This window comes from Colias croceus, chromosome 19 (assembly GCF_905220415.1).
Source record: "Colias croceus chromosome 19, ilColCroc2.1".
NCBI lineage: Eukaryota > Metazoa > Arthropoda > Insecta > Lepidoptera > Pieridae > Colias > Colias croceus.
Window position 1 is genome coordinate 8,439,548 of NC_059555.1, and position 18,123 is coordinate 8,457,670.

The following is an 18,123-nucleotide window of genomic DNA, read 5'->3' on the forward strand; positions in this document are numbered from 1 at the left end:
AGATGTTTTAGAAATATATCATCACGATTCATGAAGTAAAGATATTAAAGATATTTTAAGGATAATATAAGGACATTAAATATTTTTAATCTTTACTAATAAATAATAATATATTGTCTGCCTGAATCTGAATGCTCAGAATGTATAGTTTTGTGCTAACATTGTCCTTTCACTCTAACTTCCAAGAGCAATGATTAAAACTAAAATACCTATTATTAAATTATATTAATATCACAACACTATATCAGAAATAGATCTAAAAATAGCAGGTGAAATAGAGCTAGAATAAATAAATGCAGTGTTAGTTCTCTTGCAGTTCTAACTATTTAACGGTTCTGTTGGCTCAGCAATGCTAAATTGTAGCCAGCTTGTTCTAACAGCATTGCAAATTTATTCAATAATTACAGAGGAATACTCGTGCTTTCATACTGTGAAATTTGAATGTATTTCTAAATGTATTATACTATAATTTTATTGTATACTAAATATACATCTATATTAGTATTGGACAAATTGAGAATATTTTCAATTTGTCAAATAATATTGTCCAATAATAAACCATCTACATATATTAGTTTTGGACAAATTGAAAATATTTTCAATTTGTCCAATACTAATATAGATGGAAAAAATAAAGACAAGTATAATATAAGTATTTTAATTCTAGATAATTTATTAATTTCTGTATAAAAAACGTAACAAATTTAAATCCCGAGCTTAATGAACCAATGGTTAAAAATTGAACACCAATTGCAGAAAAATAGCTTCCAGAATTTATAAAGAAGGTAGATCTCAATGGATACTCTGTAGATACGCAATACTTTACAAATTCCCATTTTTAACTCATAAAACCTCCAACCAAAACTAAATGCAAGTGTAGTAATACCACAGTATGTTCAGCTAATTAGCGACGAGTTCGCAAACACCGTTTATCTTAAACGCTAGACTACCTCCCCTTAACGTCCCACTCTAAGGTTCCACTTCAACTTAAGAATTTCCACGTTAAAATTACAAGACGATGTTGATTTTTGACGAAGAATGCTCAATTTGGAATATCGATTGTTGTAATAAAATAAGACATTTCCAAGAGATATTTTCTCTGCTAGGTGAATAGTTTAGTGTTCTGACAAAAAGAGAAGAATTTATTATGTGAAATAAATATTGCAATAACTATGTTCGTTGTTAGAATGTCCAATATAATCATCTGCACATTTCTATCTGGTTTGTTTTATCTAGCTTGTCTGAATTGCTTGCTATTTTTAGCTTCTAAATTCAACTAGAAACCCAAGTTACCGAAAAAATAATAAGGCTTGTCCATCCATAACTATATATAATTTCGTCTTATTGGACATACCTATAATCAACTAGCAGGCTTAAACCTCATAAACAATTTAAATCCTTTAATCTATATTAATAATTTCATCAGCCTCTCATTAATGTTGAAATCACTAAAATATGTATAAAGCGAAGGCCACATCCAGCTATATAAATCCTGGAGCAATTAATCCCCCAATTACCGATGTTTGAACGAGCACTAATTGGATCCATCTCTTTGGCTTCACTCAACTTGCTGTAAATCAGCACTTATTACACGCCTGTTTGAATAACTTGACGTATTTATCTGGATAACTTTAAGTGAAAGAAATTATAGCTTTAATTTTTTTTAGCTTATTTTGTAGTGAAATTAAGACAAAAAAATGACTTAAATCGCTAAAGTTAATTTGGTCATATAAACTTCAGGATTATTTTGAATCTTCTTTAATTTTTAGGTTTACAGTTCAACATTGTAACCATCAATTTCTTACAAAAAAAACAGGTATCTGTCAATAACATTTTTTCCACAAAATAAAACACGAAATACTAAGAAAAATAGTATTTAAAGAACCAGAACCTAACATCTTATTCCTGAAAAATCTCTCAGAACCGTAACGTCGTAAAATGTCGAGGAATCCAATTCCCTGTGCAAACCTCACTCCACATGAATAGTCAATATCCAATTCCTCGATTAAAAATGAGCTCCATATTTGACAGTATCGTATCGTATCGTATCGCTTAAGCCGTGAAGCGTGTCAATTTAACGAGCTGCCGACAGATCCTGTTTATTCTGTATGCAAACAGCAGAGACATTTCGCAGATTAAACGCCGTCCAATTCAATGATTTGTGTGCTTGAATAATGTATGAATTGTTTGTTTGTGTTTTTCCTTTTGCTAGAGACGTACTTGCGACCTTTTGAGTTCTATTTAATGTGGAATAATGTTATGGTAATTGTTAGTAATTATTTCAATAATTGCGAAATTAAGAATCATTTAAAAAAGCTAATAAATTTTCATAATAAGTATAATTATTATATTGCCAATAATAATTTTGGATTTCCAAAAGGTCTGTCCTCGTAGAAATGATAGCATAAAATGCATTAGTATATTCCACGATCTCTAAAGTCCCTAATCTCGACGTCAAAAGAATATACAAGGCATCATATCTCATGTCACCCTTAGAATCGTGATCCTTTAAACCCGAGTAAGGACGGGTCAGATGGTCAGAGTTATACTTAAGTGGATGATCTTAAATAATTGTAGTATTAAAGAATACACACATAACAGAAGGTACCGAACACAAGGCTTTGAAAACATTGTAAAATTAATTAATCTGTTCTAGCCAAAACTGCAAATTTCGCCTCATTTAGTTCGGTTTTTAATACTTTTTCTGTAATTTTTGTCCCTTTTCTTTGTCCACCCTGTATAAAACGTGTCACTATACTTTTGCCAAGCCAAATCCCACCATAAACACATCTTAAACCGTCACAATATCACACACCAAAAGAATATCCCACATGATCTATCCTGTACACAAGGACAGGTGCACAAAGGGCCGTCACGTTAAGCCGTGACACTCTCACACGGAATACCAAATCAGCACTCAACCGCCCGATTGTAATTGAATTGATTGTAATGCACCGTTTTGAGCTCATCCGTGTTGTGTAATTGGATGTCGGCTTTGTTTTGGTGGTGTAGTACTGCTTTTTTGGTAGAATTTTGGTATTCTTTTGGGATCTTGTAAGTTTACTTTTAGGCAGTGAAAGCAAAAATATGTTAAAAAAACATGCTTTCCTTTGTATTATTTTCGTCGAAAGGCATGCTGATGATAATCCATGCTGATGATAAATATGAAAAATACAACAAATTTTAAGATCCGAAAAAGGCGTTCTAAAGATAAGTGGTTTGGGTTGTTCAGATGAAAGTATAGGATAATTTCTTGTTCATAGAAACTATATGAATATCACGGCAATTATGAAGAATAACAGCTACATTTTAGCTAAACGTATTTGATAATTGAAGGCATCTTTCCATTGATTAGTTATGCAACTATTTGTTTTATGCGGAGAACCTATCATTATGAAAGCGCGTCCAAGACATTAATTACGGACAATAGTATCTTCCCTGTCGTCAAATAGAGTCGCGATTCAGAATGCAAAAACCACAGTCACAATGGACGTCCCGAAGGCCTCCGGCCCGCGGCAAGGGACCTCTAAGTGAATTAAGTGTTTGCCGAGACTCCAACTGTATAGAGTGGAATATTTCATACCGTTTGAGATCTTTTGAAAAATTGTCAAGCTTCATGTTTTATTAATGATCTGGAAAGACCGCGGTCGAGATGTGACGGTACGATTTGTGTCAACTTTAATTAAATAACGGATCGCAAGGATCCCTGGTGGTTTACGGGACGAACTTGAATTATTTAATATTGGGATTTTTCACAATATAACAATATGGCAATACACAAAGACAGTGTACACAGGACAGACAGAAGGACAGTTTTAGGTAATTTACAAATTTAAGCAAAATGTAAAAAAAGCTTATCTATTGTCAAATTAATTTTCCTACCTCATTTTTGTTGCAGATAAACAATGATCTTGCCCGTGCTTTTATGGCTCTCATTATAATTATTATATGTAATTAGTTATAATTACGGAGCTAATGGAATGAATCCCGCTAAACATCAGCGTAAAGTCAATTCTTGTCGAACCAAAGATTAATTAAAACATAAAGAAACATTGACACAGGGAGCATCCCTAATTGGCGGGAAGCCGCGGCTATATAAGTGGCGGGAGAAGATTTTCGCGCTCAGTCTGATCGCAGCAGCCCCCGCGCGATGTTGTCCCTGTACCGCGCGTGGCTGGGGCCGAGTCCCTGCGTGGCGCGGCCGGTGCCTCCGCCGGGGGCCCACCGGCCCGTCCCGCGCCGGGCCAAAGCCCCATCACCCCCCGCTAGCCCACCACCGCCTTCACCATCATCGACCACTTCGAGCGAACTAGACGTCGAGCGTATAGAAGCTCCCGATCCACCGAAGAGACAAACGGCCGTTTTGGACATAGCCTCTTGCGATGGACCAGTTCGTTTTAGCAGAGTTCTGAACGTGGCTTGGCGAGAGACTACCCCAGAGAGGGACTGGTCGTGTCGGCACCGCAAGTCTGCTCGCACTACTATACACTACTACCCGTGCAAGACGTGCGGTTCCAAGTTCCCTTCCTACTACTTCGTGCACAAGCACAGGAAGCAGTGTCACGCGGAAGAAAGCACACAAGATTCCCCCGAACCTTCGACCTCGAGCGCGTAAATCATTATGTTTTATTAGTTATTTAAATAATTTATTCGTGAGTGGCCAAATTATAAGTGCAACAGTGAACGTCACATTTTCGAATACGACGGTTATGTTTCGTTTCACGGACGTAGGATAGTGTTAAATCATGTATGTTTAATGTAATTTTAATTAGCTTAATAACCAAAGTTAAATTTTAACAAATAATCTTAATATATAAAATAAAATAAAGTTATAGAAACATGTGTGTTTTATTTTAGAAATATTTACGAAATATGCGTTCACTCAATCTTTAAACAAATCACAATATGCTTTGACACAAGATATTTTTTACTTGCATACACATTATTGAAGTAAGATAATTAAAATTTGCGTTCTTGTTAATACCTATGTCCTAAACTTTAATTAAATAATATAATGCATACCTTATTCATTTTATTATAATTTATAACCCATATATTACAACAATTTACGATATCAATGTTTTGCCGAATAATGTTAACTTTGACTCAAATTTAATAAACGAATCATGTTACCCAGAAATGTAATCTAATGGAATGGCAATAATTCTAGGTATAAGTTACAAACCTATCCCCGTATGAAGTCGTTACAAATTTATACCTATATACTATACTCTCCAAAATATCTCAATAAGTGTAGATAGAGAATACAATTAAGATTAGGTATATAGTTTTAAAAAAATTATACAGGACGCTTTGATTTTTAAGTGTAGGTTAATGGAATAATTTGGTTTTTAGTATCATGCGTGTAAAACAATTAAAAATGTCATGAGTCAATTAATTTGATAAAATGTAATTTTATATTGAAAAGCAAAAAAGACATTAATATCATCCAGGATTATTTCAGTTTTTCCATTACGGAATATTTAACAAATACTTAAAATAGGAAAAAAATATTTCAAAGACCACTTATAGACTAATTTTTGATCCACTGTAACCATCAATCATAAATAAAGCTGAAGGTTTTGTTGTTTTACATACTAGCGGTGTTTACCGTAACGTTGCTAAGACACATTTTTAATGTTAAAAACAATTGTAACCAAAGAACCTACCAACAACCAAAGCTGGTTTAAGTAACTTAAATAACGCAAGTAACATTCATTCATTATTTCATTCAACGTCATTAACATAACCAACAAACACAACACCCAACATCCAACACACAACACCCAACAACCAACACACAACACACAACATCCAACACACAACACACAACATCCAACACACAACACCCAACATCCAACACACAACACACAACACTAACCGGTCTCGGGCGTGGGCGGCGGGTGCGTGGGCGTGGGCGGGTGCGCGGGCTGCGGCGTGTGCGGCGCGCTGGCCCGCCCCCCCGCCGGGCTGCTGCAGCCGCTCGCTGCCGTCTGTACATGTTTACACGTACACTTACATGATTATACATGTACATGTTTAGATAACATGTGTTTAGGGACATGTATAGGTATTTAAATAGATTTATAATAGAATGAAATGACTACTTTAATACTTTTTATACTAATTTAAAATACAATTCAACACAATGGGCATTTTGTGATCAAAATCGTGCAAGAGTACAACAAAGAATTGATGATGTTTCTAGACTTGTTCATGTACTTTAAATTACTTCAATAAATAAACTATAATATTTTAAAGGAAATTAATTCGATAAATTTTCATCCATATTACAGCTAAACCAAACAATCAAGTTATATAAGTATTAGTTTTACAAAATTCAAATAAAAAAAGATCAGTATACAAACTCACAGTAATAACAGAAGTAGCACTAGTCGCTTCCACGAGATCCCTTGCAGTGTCCGGAGGCGGCGTGCGAGGAGCTGGCGCGGCAGCTGGACTTCCAGGCGGTAAGCTTATAGCACTGAGACACACGCCAGTACTCGCACCAGTACCCGCACTCGCGCCAGTACTCGCTCCAGTACTCGGGGCGGTCGTACTCGCGCTCGTGGGCGTGGGACTCGCGGCGGTCGTGATCGCGCTCGTTGCGCTCGTGACCGTGGGACACGCTGTGCTTGTTATTGTTATACTCGCGCTCGATGATACGGGCGGGTCTAGGGCACAAACATGTAACATATTAAATTTATGTTTTATTCTATTTTATACAAAACGTAACGATATATTTGTTATAATTATTCTAGATTAATTAAATTAAAAATTTTCATTTAATCACAATTCTCAACGATGTCCACTATTAGGTCCATAATATGATGACTAATTTTTCATTTTAATTTTTCCATTTAAAATAAAAATAACTTAAAAACAGTGGTACTTTTCTTCACAAACTATACACATATTATATTTAATTAAAAGTTTTCAACAAAAACGAAAACAAATTCTCCAAAATAACATCATCATCATTACACTCACCTCTCGTAATATCGGGCGCGCCGCTGCCGGGCTGTGCGGGCGCGAGCTGCGCGGGCTGAGCGGGTGGCAGAGCTGCGGGCTCGGCCAGCGCGGGCGCGGTGAGTGCGGGGGTCAGCCCGCCGCCCGGCGCGCCCGCTACTGGCGCTGGTGGGGCGGACGACGCTGGTGGTGGGGACGGTGGTAGTGGCGGTGTGCGGCTTAGTTCCGACCTAGAGGAATATGTTCATGTTATATTTGATTCATAACAAGTATCAGAGCGAAAACGATATTAAATTCAATTTATTATATCAAAATATGTGTTATGATTATTAATCTAAAAAATATATCTGAAAATGTACATTTAATAACCCTTTCTATCTCAAATATAACGAATATATGAATATGAAACGCAGACGCAGTAAGAGACTAACCTACTACTACTTGTAAGTACTTTGAAATAATATTAATTCTTTCTGCTTTTTGGGGCTGCATTTCTACTTAAAAATTATGTCATTAAACTTATCCCACCCTTATTTAATGTGGATTTTCATTGTACATCTATAAACCACTATCTTATAATCTCAAATTCATCTTAACCTGCAACACGCCGAATAAAACCGGCAAGTTAATAAAGCGGTGTATAATTAAAAAAAAAAAGTAATTGAAACAATCCGTGTTTATGAAGCGGTGATTGCGGGGCCGGAGGGCAGATGGTAATGTAAAGAGAATTGAGATAATTATGTTTGTACGGCGTACCGTGCGCCGTGCGTTGTTAATCTCGTGTCGCTTTTAAAGTTTAATTTTTGATTATCAGTTGCGTACAGTTTAAGTAGTAATTGGTTAATTATATGAAGAGTTAAGAAAAGCTTAAATTAGGAAAATATATATTGAGTACGAGAATGTGTACGAGATGAATGAAGATGATTGTGTAGCAGAAACTAAAGTTATAATTAAATATATATCTTAAACCAACGATTTCTAAACTTAATACGTAAATCGATAAAGAGGATTGATTTTATAACACATAGGTATAAGTAGGTATTCATTTAAATCTAGTACGAACGTCCAACATATTTTGGTACAACTTTATGAACGTTCAAACCAATCAACTTTTACCAAAAAGCTAAACCAACCGCACCCTCAATTCCGCAGTCGGTTAATAACAAAACAGAGCTAGCTGCGGCATATTTGAACGCAATTAAACCGTAGCCAATTAATAGACAGGGTGGTAATTAACTCCCAACTGTAACCCGCTATTCAATTAATCTCTTCGTACTGTTTGCGATCATAATTCGGATTATAGTACGTTTTTAAACGTTTATTTTATTTTAATGGACTTTTTGTGGATGCTGCTTATTTAATTATAAACTATTTTCAAGTGATAACTTATGTGTTACTATTTACATATATGAGTAGCAAATAGCAACCGATTTGCTTCGATAAAATATATTTTTTACATAATAATTAACAATACATGTCAATAAATAAGTACTAAAATTAATAAATTGCCATTCTTACTCTTTTAAAATTTTACAAGAATTCTTGCTAGGTTACAAAATTACACGTGAGTAGTCGTAATTATTTACGCATTGGAAATTCGAACAATAAAAACATCAATAAGCTTCTATAACAATCGCCAATTACAACCTAAGCAATGACAGTTACCAAATCTGAAATCACACACATTTTTACAGCCAACCAAACCAACAAAAAAAGTCGAAAAACCATACAGTACGATAAAAAATACACCGATATGAAATATCAATACTGGCTTGTAAAAAAAAGTATTTTCGTGAGAGCGTCCCCCCCTCGGCACTGGGCGCTTTAATTAAGGCAATTAGAAAGATGGGCTGCCGCGTGTTTGCGTAAAAATCTAAACAAACCAAGCGGTAGGGATGCGAACAGCAAGACGTAACGAGTTTAAAATTCTGCCTGAATTTAAAATTCAAAATAATATTAGTAACTAGCTTCCGCCCGCGACTCCGTCCGCGCGGATGTCGGTCTTCGCGTGGATGGTTATTTCTCCATTTTGAGTACCTCTGTCAATAACATCTTATAAATATCTATTGGACCCAATTCCCAAATACGGCTAGGCCTATAATAATACCCAACGTGTGTTCGCGGTTCTACGGAACAACGTCTATGGATAAAACTGAAAAATTAAGATTAATTTTTTTCTACGCATTTTTCCAGGATAAAAAGTATCCTATTTTACGCCCAGGATAATAAGGTATAACTATACCAAGTTTCATCGAAATCGAACCGCTAGTTTTCACGTGATGCCTTCACATACAGACAGACAGACAGACAGACAGACAGACAGACAAAAATTTTTTTAATCACATATTTGGGTTTGGTATCGATCCAGTAACACCCCCTGCTATTTATTTTTTCAATATTTTCAATGTACAGAATTGACCCTTCTACAGATTTATTATATGTATAGATATTCGAAAATACTTTGGTTTTAAGATATTTTTTGCAATCAATTGAGAGAAAAGTTTATTTTGTTGGTTTCTTCTAAAACTATTTCCTAAACGCGAAAAATTTATGTAAAGTTTATATGTATTTTGCATCATGTACGTACAGCCGTACGCAAAAAAATAATAATAAACATAACTATAAAAATCATATCGATATTATAAACATATGCATATCTAATATCTATAAATCTCAACCATCGACACGATCCCAACACTAGAGCAAGGCGTATGTCCCCGGGGACATTTGGACAAATAATAGCTGGAGTGATTGTCAACACACGCACGAATATCGCGATCACGCCCCGTCTTCGGGACCGTCCCGCGGGACCAAGCCGAATTTGTGAATTGAAGAATATTATTTTAATTGAAGTTGGAGATATTTTATTGAACATATTGTAAGGGGAACTTCTTGTTATTTTGTTTGATGATGATGTAAGGAGCGGTGAAGAGATGAATTTGTACACCAAATGTTTTATAAGAAGTAGAATACCGACCTAATGCTTTCTTTACTTTTAGCGCTTGTTTCCATACCACATACCTTATTATTTACTACAACAGACACAAGTTTAATACTATATATGCCTACAAAATGCAAATTAGCGAATGTAGAATCTTTAGAGAAAGGTCCAAAAAATTTAAAATTACGATCACTAAGCTGAACTAAATCTCCATCATACATAACTTATTTTAATACTATCACCAATCTTCCAATAATAATATACCAACCGTTCAAACAAAAACATAATATCGAATGCTATAAGCGAAATTAAAGAGAAACAAAACTTGCAGACTGCAAATTGAAGAAAAAAGTGAACAGAGTGGATTGCTAGAAAAATATGAATTTTAAACGATTAATGAAATGAGAAATCCTCGATCTCATAACGCGAGTGGTGGGCAAACAAACGAGCCACTTTGCGTGTGTTAAACATGGCTTTTAACGTTTTATTCAAATTACATTTTTGTTAGAAATAATTTTGATGCGCTCGAGGTTCCTTACTGTTGTAAGATTCGCCGCTCTAATTTTTTTCGCTTGGTGTAAGATTTGATGAAAAACTGAGCATAACATTGTAAAGATGTATTTGTACAATTAGTTTGTTAACATCGTGCAAGAGTCTTTCGTGCATTCATCGTGCTTTCTTTTATACAGAGATTTACAATATACGTAACTACCCACATATGTTAAGGATTTAGTAATTCACACATCATTGTTCATTAGATTCGCTTGACTGTATGGAAAGCGTCAGAGAGATGCGTTCCTTCTTCCTACTTAGGATTAGAAAAACACTAGCTAATTTTATCTTTAAAACTAAATTATATAAACCACCATATATTATGGCAACCACGTGATGGAAAAAGAAGAAAAGGTAGACAAGTGAAGAGATGGTTAGATGATATTAAAAAGATTGGTGGAGCAGTATGGACCAGATATGCGAAGGATAGAAATGAGTGGAAGCGGCTGGAAGAGGCCTATGTGCCACATTAAGACACGCTGATAAACAAACCGGAAAATCCGATGTGTTAAATAATAGTGTTTAAGATATATTTAGTTTTATATGTATGTTTGTATCAGCAAAAAAGGCTTAAATAAATAAATATATATAGTGATATTAACGACTAGGTATTTAGGTATTACATTATAGGGATCTGTTTTTGATATTAATTAGTTTTAAGAAGCACCAATATATTATCTTTCAGGCTTAACAGAACCCATTATATTTTAAAAGAAGTTATTAATTTTCCATACAACGGAAAAGCTCAGTTCGTATGGTAAATACGAATAAAGCAGAGCTATCGATGTTTTGCCCACACAACATCAGTTGTTTGTTCAAGTGATTGGATTGTGTATTGGCGGTATTTATTTTGCTTTTTGTTTGCGAGAACTGAATTAATGATGGGCTTGGATTATATTTCATTGTATGGTGAACTAGCTTGCGGATCGCGGCTTCGCCCGTGTATTTACAGGAAATTTCCAAAAAAATGTAATATTACACTTAGGTAAAAAGTAGCCTATGTCACTCTCTAGACTCTTAACTATCTCCAGATACAAAAATCATATCATTTTATCCATTGTGACGTGAAAGAGAGGCAAACCAACAACCAACACACAAACATACTTTCGCATTTATTATACTAGATAGGATTGGTGTGTACACTGTACATTATTTTTTGGTCTCATTTTCTACATAAGTTTAATTTAATATCCACATAATTATCTGATGAAAATAATGTAATAAAATTTGGATGGTCTGATGGCCACATTTGTTCATGGAACTCCCATGGGAACTCCCATGAGGATTTAGATTATAATTAGCAAATTTCGGGTTGATAGATGTCACCTGTTTGTGAATAAAACTGTTAGAAAAGCTGTATAAAATATAACAGTATATCTGTATAAAATAATTCTTGTTAGATGTTATTTTTTCAACTGAAGAAACAATTTAATGTTCTTTTCTTGTTTTCCAAAAACAAATTATTCTGGATACCTACAAAAACAATGAATCGTTGATTCATTAGATAATTTTATTTTGGAATAGTTTAATAAAGGATTTTATGAATCGATATCGTGATGTAAAAAATATTGTTCGCATTGGATTCTAGAGAAAAGAACAACTCATGAAACTATTTAGTATTTGTGCCTGCTTCAATGAAGAAAACAAAAACAGCCTTACTAATAAAAAGTTAAACAATGGATAAATTTCCACCATTTTCTACCGTAGCTGTGTCCTGCTCTTGCTCACATGAAACGTCAGTCATAAAAACAAGACAGGTTATGGGTAACATTTTATTAGTAAGACCGTAACTTGTTATTTGTTAAAATACTATTCTTTGTGCCTGCTTCAAGTTTCAACTATGATTATTATCAATAGATATTTTAAATAACTGAAACAGAGCTCCGATTATAACCCACTCTTGTGGTTTATATGAAAACAACAGAGCCTGCCCTGGTAATGTTACTTAGTTCAAAGTTATTGCGAGAGATGGCACTGCATGCGAATTATAATTGTACATGCGAAAGAAATGCAGTTTTAATTTAAAATAACCAGTAGATGGCGCTGATATCAAATTTTAAGTTTATTTTAATTTATTATAGTTTGGAATATATTTGTGTGTACGTTAACTTTCCAGGAAATCATTCTTACATTTATCTCTATGTTTTTCAGTGTTTAATAAATAAATAAATAAATATTTCGGGACAATTTTCACACACGGCACAATCTGATCCCATACTAGGCTTTCGCTTGTGTTAGGAAACCAGATTGCTGATAAACATACATATATAATTTTAAATAAATAATAAATAAATTCATTAATTGGAATCAAAATATGTATTGCTTTTACTACAGCAGAGCCACCTACGGCTACGACCATGGCTTACCTTTAGACAAATCTCTATCAGCGGACACTATTTCCATATTTTCTAGTTTTTAGGGCGTGTGTTATTAGTCGGGTTGTAGTTTTTAAACTTTATATTTATTTAACTCATTTTGGAGTTAACTTGTAAGGTGTTTCATATTTGAATTGTGCTAAAATGTTCTTTCATTTTATACTCCACATAACTATTTTTTAAATTATTTTAGTAACTAGTCAGTTTATCTCTATATAAGTATTTATTTAAAATTATATATGAATGTTTATCAGCCATCTGTTTTCCATAACACAAGCGAAAGCTTAGTATGGGATCAGATCGTGCCGTGTGTGAAAATTGTTCTGAAATATCTATTTATTATTTATCTAACGTCATGTAATCTATAACAATGAAGAGGCTTCTAACGACACCTTATTTGCCTAATTACTACTTTATAAGTTATGAGGGAACAGATGAGCATCCATACCCACAACATACAAGTCATAATCATAACTCCTCCATTTGCTTCGTCGTAGTCAGGTAAAAATTGATTTCCAAGATTTGAGCCGGACATACATACATTACAACATAATAAAAGGCTTGTAAATAATATATCGTACCTGGAGGGATGCGCAGAAGGCGGTGCGTGTGGTGGCATGGGGATACCATTGATATCCCCCACTCCCCCCACTCCCACACCCCCAACACCACCCACACCAACTTCTTCTGACGATTCTTTGTCCACTGCGCGAGATCCTGAACAAAATAATAAATTAAATTAGAATATCAATTGTTAGTTTTACATTTATTTTCGATGTTTTAAGCCATTAGCTTCGAAATTGACACTAAAAGTGAAATTAAGCAAACATCTGCTCATGCCCGGTTCCTATATTTGAAAAACGATCCGTTTTAGTTACGAATAGTAGTATAATTAACCAAGCGTAAGCGAAAATCGTTCCTATAAAAAACGTCTCGTCAAGCAACTTACCGACGGCTTCCTACTGACGGATGGGAGGGTTACTATTAACGAACGGTAAGCATATTGTATGGAGAAGACAGTTTATCGCGTTCCTATAAATATTTTTAACGTCATTATGCTGTCAAAGTTACTATTCGTATAGCATTTTGTTTACCCGTCGATTTCGGGCGGTTAAATTCTTACTATTTCATTGTTTCCGCTTCAATATCAAAATGTGGAGTTCAGATAGTGATAGAGAAGTGTTTAATATTATATCGAATTTCGGAAGAAGATAGTGGGCGTGAAAGAGTATATATTATAGAGAAGGAGTGGATTTTTTTGCGACCCTGGATTCTCACGAATTTCAATTGAGATTTCGACTTGATAAAGAATCTGTTGAACAATTACTTCTTGAAATTTATCCAGACGTACGAATAAAAGGAGCCAGGTTAGTTTAATGGAGGCATTAATATTATACCAAACACGTCTAACCTTATTACATACCTAATTTATGTTGTCATTTCAGGAATCATGGGGTATCTCCATAACATCAATTACTGTTGACGCTGAGGTTCTATGCTTTAGGCACAATATCGATATCAGTGGCAGACCTATTTCCCTTGGTCACGGCATCACGCGTGAACGGGTGGACCGATTTCGATAATTATTTTTTTATAATGTTCCTTGAAGTACGAGGATGGTTATTATGGAAAGAAAACATAAACATCTACCAAGGGCGAAGCCGGGGCGGACCACTAGTATATATATATGTCTATGTTTGCAATGTAGAAATCAATTTTTTAAACATTGTATTGTAAATAATAAAAAATAAATAAAAGTACATAATAAAATGGAATAAAAGTTTTATTTCTTTATAACTATGTTTAATTTTACATAGTAATATGTAACTACATAATATATGCCAAAGAACTGTCCTGTGATTCTTACGCGACAACCCTCCATCGATTATCATCTTCTATATTATATTCCTTAACGCTGTAATAGGCTCTCTGAACTAAATACATTTTTTACATAAGATTTACATTTAGCACTAACAAATTCTTTTTCTACCGTGTGTCTAGATATATTGCTTAATAATATACAAAAATTAATTAGTTATTGTGTGTTCAGTATTTCAAGGGCGAAGCCGGGGCGGACCACTAGTATATTTATATTATGTATGTCTATGTTTGCAATGTAGAAATCAATTTTTTAAACATTGTATTGTAAATAATAAAAAATAAATAAAAGTACATAATAAAATGGAATAAAAGTTTTATTTCTTTATTACAGTTTAATTTTACATATTAATATGTAACTACATAATATATGCCAAAGAACTGTCCTGTGATTCTTACACGAAAACCCTCCATCGATTATCATCTTCTATATTATATTCCTTAACGCTGTAATAGGCTCTCTGAACTAAATACATTTTTTAACATAGGATTTACATTTAGCACTACCTAACAAATTCTTTTTCTACCGTATGTCTAGATATATTGCTTAATAATATACAAAAATTAATTAGTTATTGTGTGTTCAGTATTTCAATTATTGTGTGTTCAGTATTTCAATTATTACTTCATAATATTTGTCCATCATCCTTATTATGTTTGAATTTTTTGGCTGAAAATAAAAAGTTTTCCTGGTAGGTATTTGACCAATTTTTGCATTAAATGTGTTGGTCAACGAAGTCCAACATTCATCCTTTAATTTATTCGTAGAAGCATTAGTCTCCTTACTGGTTATAATAATTATTGAGCAATCTCGTCTTTACTCATAGCCTTCTTCGATTTCTGTAACAGAAATATATGTTTGACTTTAAAAGTGTCCGAAGCAAAAAGTAAGCGGCAGACGATTTTAAAGAAGAAATATAAAGGCGTACTTACCGGCGTAATATCCATTTTTAATAAATATATAAACAGTGGTCGTTGTATTGTTATTCTTTAATTATAAAACTTGACAATGAATCATCAATCAACAATGAATGACAATAATTTGACAACTGACAAGCAATGCACGCGTGCGCGAGAAAAACGTTCCGTTTTTGCTTTCTGTGTAACGCATTAGGTTGTTTAGAAGGAAAATTATCACGCAGATGTCTACAAATATATAGTTCTTTAGTATTAGTTCTTTATTAATAAGAAACTTTATTCTTAAAGTTTATAATTCGGCTGTATATTTAACTTATTTTGTCCTGAATTTTGTGTTATTTTAATTTCAATTTGGCTTATAACGAAACGCACATCTGTGAGTGAAGAGGGCTCGGTATTTTTATGACCAACGGATGTCCGTCGATAGCACGTCAAGAAATAAAATTGTGGAACGGTAATAACGACTCGTAGTTAGTTCTAGAAAAACGGATAGTAGCTTTGATACTATGACGATCCGTTGAATATAGGAACCGGGCATCAGTTATCTTGATGGTATTCACAAATATTACTAAAAGTATTAATCGAAAAAAACTTTAACTAACAACATAGACAATAACATTTCCTAAAATTATTAGTAATTCATATATTTGTAATGTGGTATAAGATAAGTGGTTGATGGACAATCTGGTTTGAAAAATCACATATTTGAGCCAAACAGCGCACGGACACGCTCTTAAATTGACGTACGTATTGAATAAAGAATTAGATTCATAATCATGCTATTATTTGTCCGAAACAAAACTCTGCCTATGCATATATGTATGTCGTGGCCATATCGTAGATTTGCTCATTTCATGAAATGGCCAATTTAGTTTGGCCAGATCGTTAAATCGTCAACGTTTCACGATTTGGTCATCCACATTTGGCCAGATCGTCGATCTAGCCAAACGTGGATGGCCATTTCACGAAATTCGACCATTTTTGTTTCTTTTTTTAAAAAGCGATTCGCTTCTGGCACTCGCCGGCCGCTGCCGCGGCACGCTCGCTTTGCTCGCTCGGCTCGTGCGTTGTTTATTAAAGTCTAACCTAACCGAACCTAACCTATATTTTATACGATCTACGATATGGCCACGACATGTATAAGGCATTCCTATGCATAGTTTTATGAGCATTACAGTTGACTTTGTAGATTACTTTCATGAAAATATGGCTAATTTTAATGAATGTATTATACAACGCTGACCGGATATTTTTTGTTTAATAGTCAATAAAGAAAAAATTCGAAGTTGGTATTAAAAATGAAAAAAAAATCATTGCATTCAAACTGGCTTTGATAATAATAATAATTAAGTTGTTCTTGGTACATTACATACATACATTTATGGAAAAATTGATTCAAAAAGACGTGTGTCACTCGGGGACTGCCGCGGTTGCGCTATTGCATGCTATGCCTTCAAGCCACACCTCCGCCCGTCCCCGTGGGGAGCGTGAGGTTTTTTCGTTACGGAATTTCTCGATTCGGTCCCCGCGCTCAAGGCCCGCGATAGAAGCTATGCAATAGCTTAAAAACTCATCTATTAACAAAACAACATACCCTGCGACCGCTGTAACCGCGTAGTAACGCCAGTGGAGCCCCCGGGCGCCATCTCGGGCTCCGGCGGCGGTCGGGGCCGCGCGTGTCGCCGCGGTCGGGGCTTCCGCAGCAACTGCTTGTAGTTCTCCGCCTTTTTCGATAGGTAGTAGAACCTGCACGATGGAGTAAGATTATGGAAAGGATACTTGTTCTTGTATAGGAATATGAGTATACTAAATTTCCGCCTACGGCTTCGCCCTTCAAAACAAAACCCTCATAGTTTTCGTTCCTGTAGGATTTCTGGAATAAAAAGTAGCCTATGACTTATTAAAGTCTTCAGCTACTTACGTAACAAATTTCATTGTAGTAGGTTCAGTAGTATTTGCGTAAAAGAGTAACAAACATCCATCCATCCTCACAAACTTTCACATTTATACCTCTAATATTAGTAGGATGAATATAATCATTTCTTTCATCTATACTTCACTACATACTCCACTACTATAGTTTATGTTATCTTTTTTAAATCAATTCGTTTAAAGGAGATATTATAAAGGTGTTGGTTGTGGAAAATAATTTTGGTGTCGGTTTTAGTGTTAAAGTTATGACAATATTGATGTCACTGTTAGTGTCGTTTTTGTAATTGCTATGTTGTTTTTATAATTAGTTGCGTAAGTGTTAGTGCTGGTGGTGGTTTACATACTATTAACGTTATAAGTGTTTGTGTATGTGTTGCAGTTGGTGCTGTTAGTGCAAGTGCTGGTTGTTGTAATTTTCAGTGATCGTATTGATGTTGCTGTTGTAATAAGTGTCGACGTTGGTGCTTGTGCTAGAGTTCTTGTTCTTGTCATTTTCTGTTTCTTATTATCTTGTTCCTTTCTAGTTAGTATTGTTCTTGCTTTTCTTTTGGTACTTGT

At 34.5% G+C, this 18,123-nt stretch overlaps 1 protein-coding gene across 1 annotated transcript in view; it reads right to left on the bottom strand.

Moving 5' to 3' along the window:
- LOC123700171 overlaps positions 1 to 18,123 on the bottom strand; it is an 85,104-nt gene that overhangs the window by 12,784 nt on the left and 54,197 nt on the right. Inside the window, exons 10-14 of the mRNA XM_045647309.1 lie at positions 17,228 to 17,379; positions 13,419 to 13,554; positions 6,991 to 7,199; positions 6,373 to 6,674; positions 5,882 to 5,993 (exon numbers count right to left, since the gene is read on the bottom strand). Of these exons, the coding sequence (XP_045503265.1) occupies positions 5,882 to 5,993; positions 6,373 to 6,674; positions 6,991 to 7,199; positions 13,419 to 13,554; positions 17,228 to 17,379 (911 nt within the window). The remainder of the gene's footprint in view (positions 1 to 5,881; positions 5,994 to 6,372; positions 6,675 to 6,990; positions 7,200 to 13,418; positions 13,555 to 17,227; positions 17,380 to 18,123) is intronic.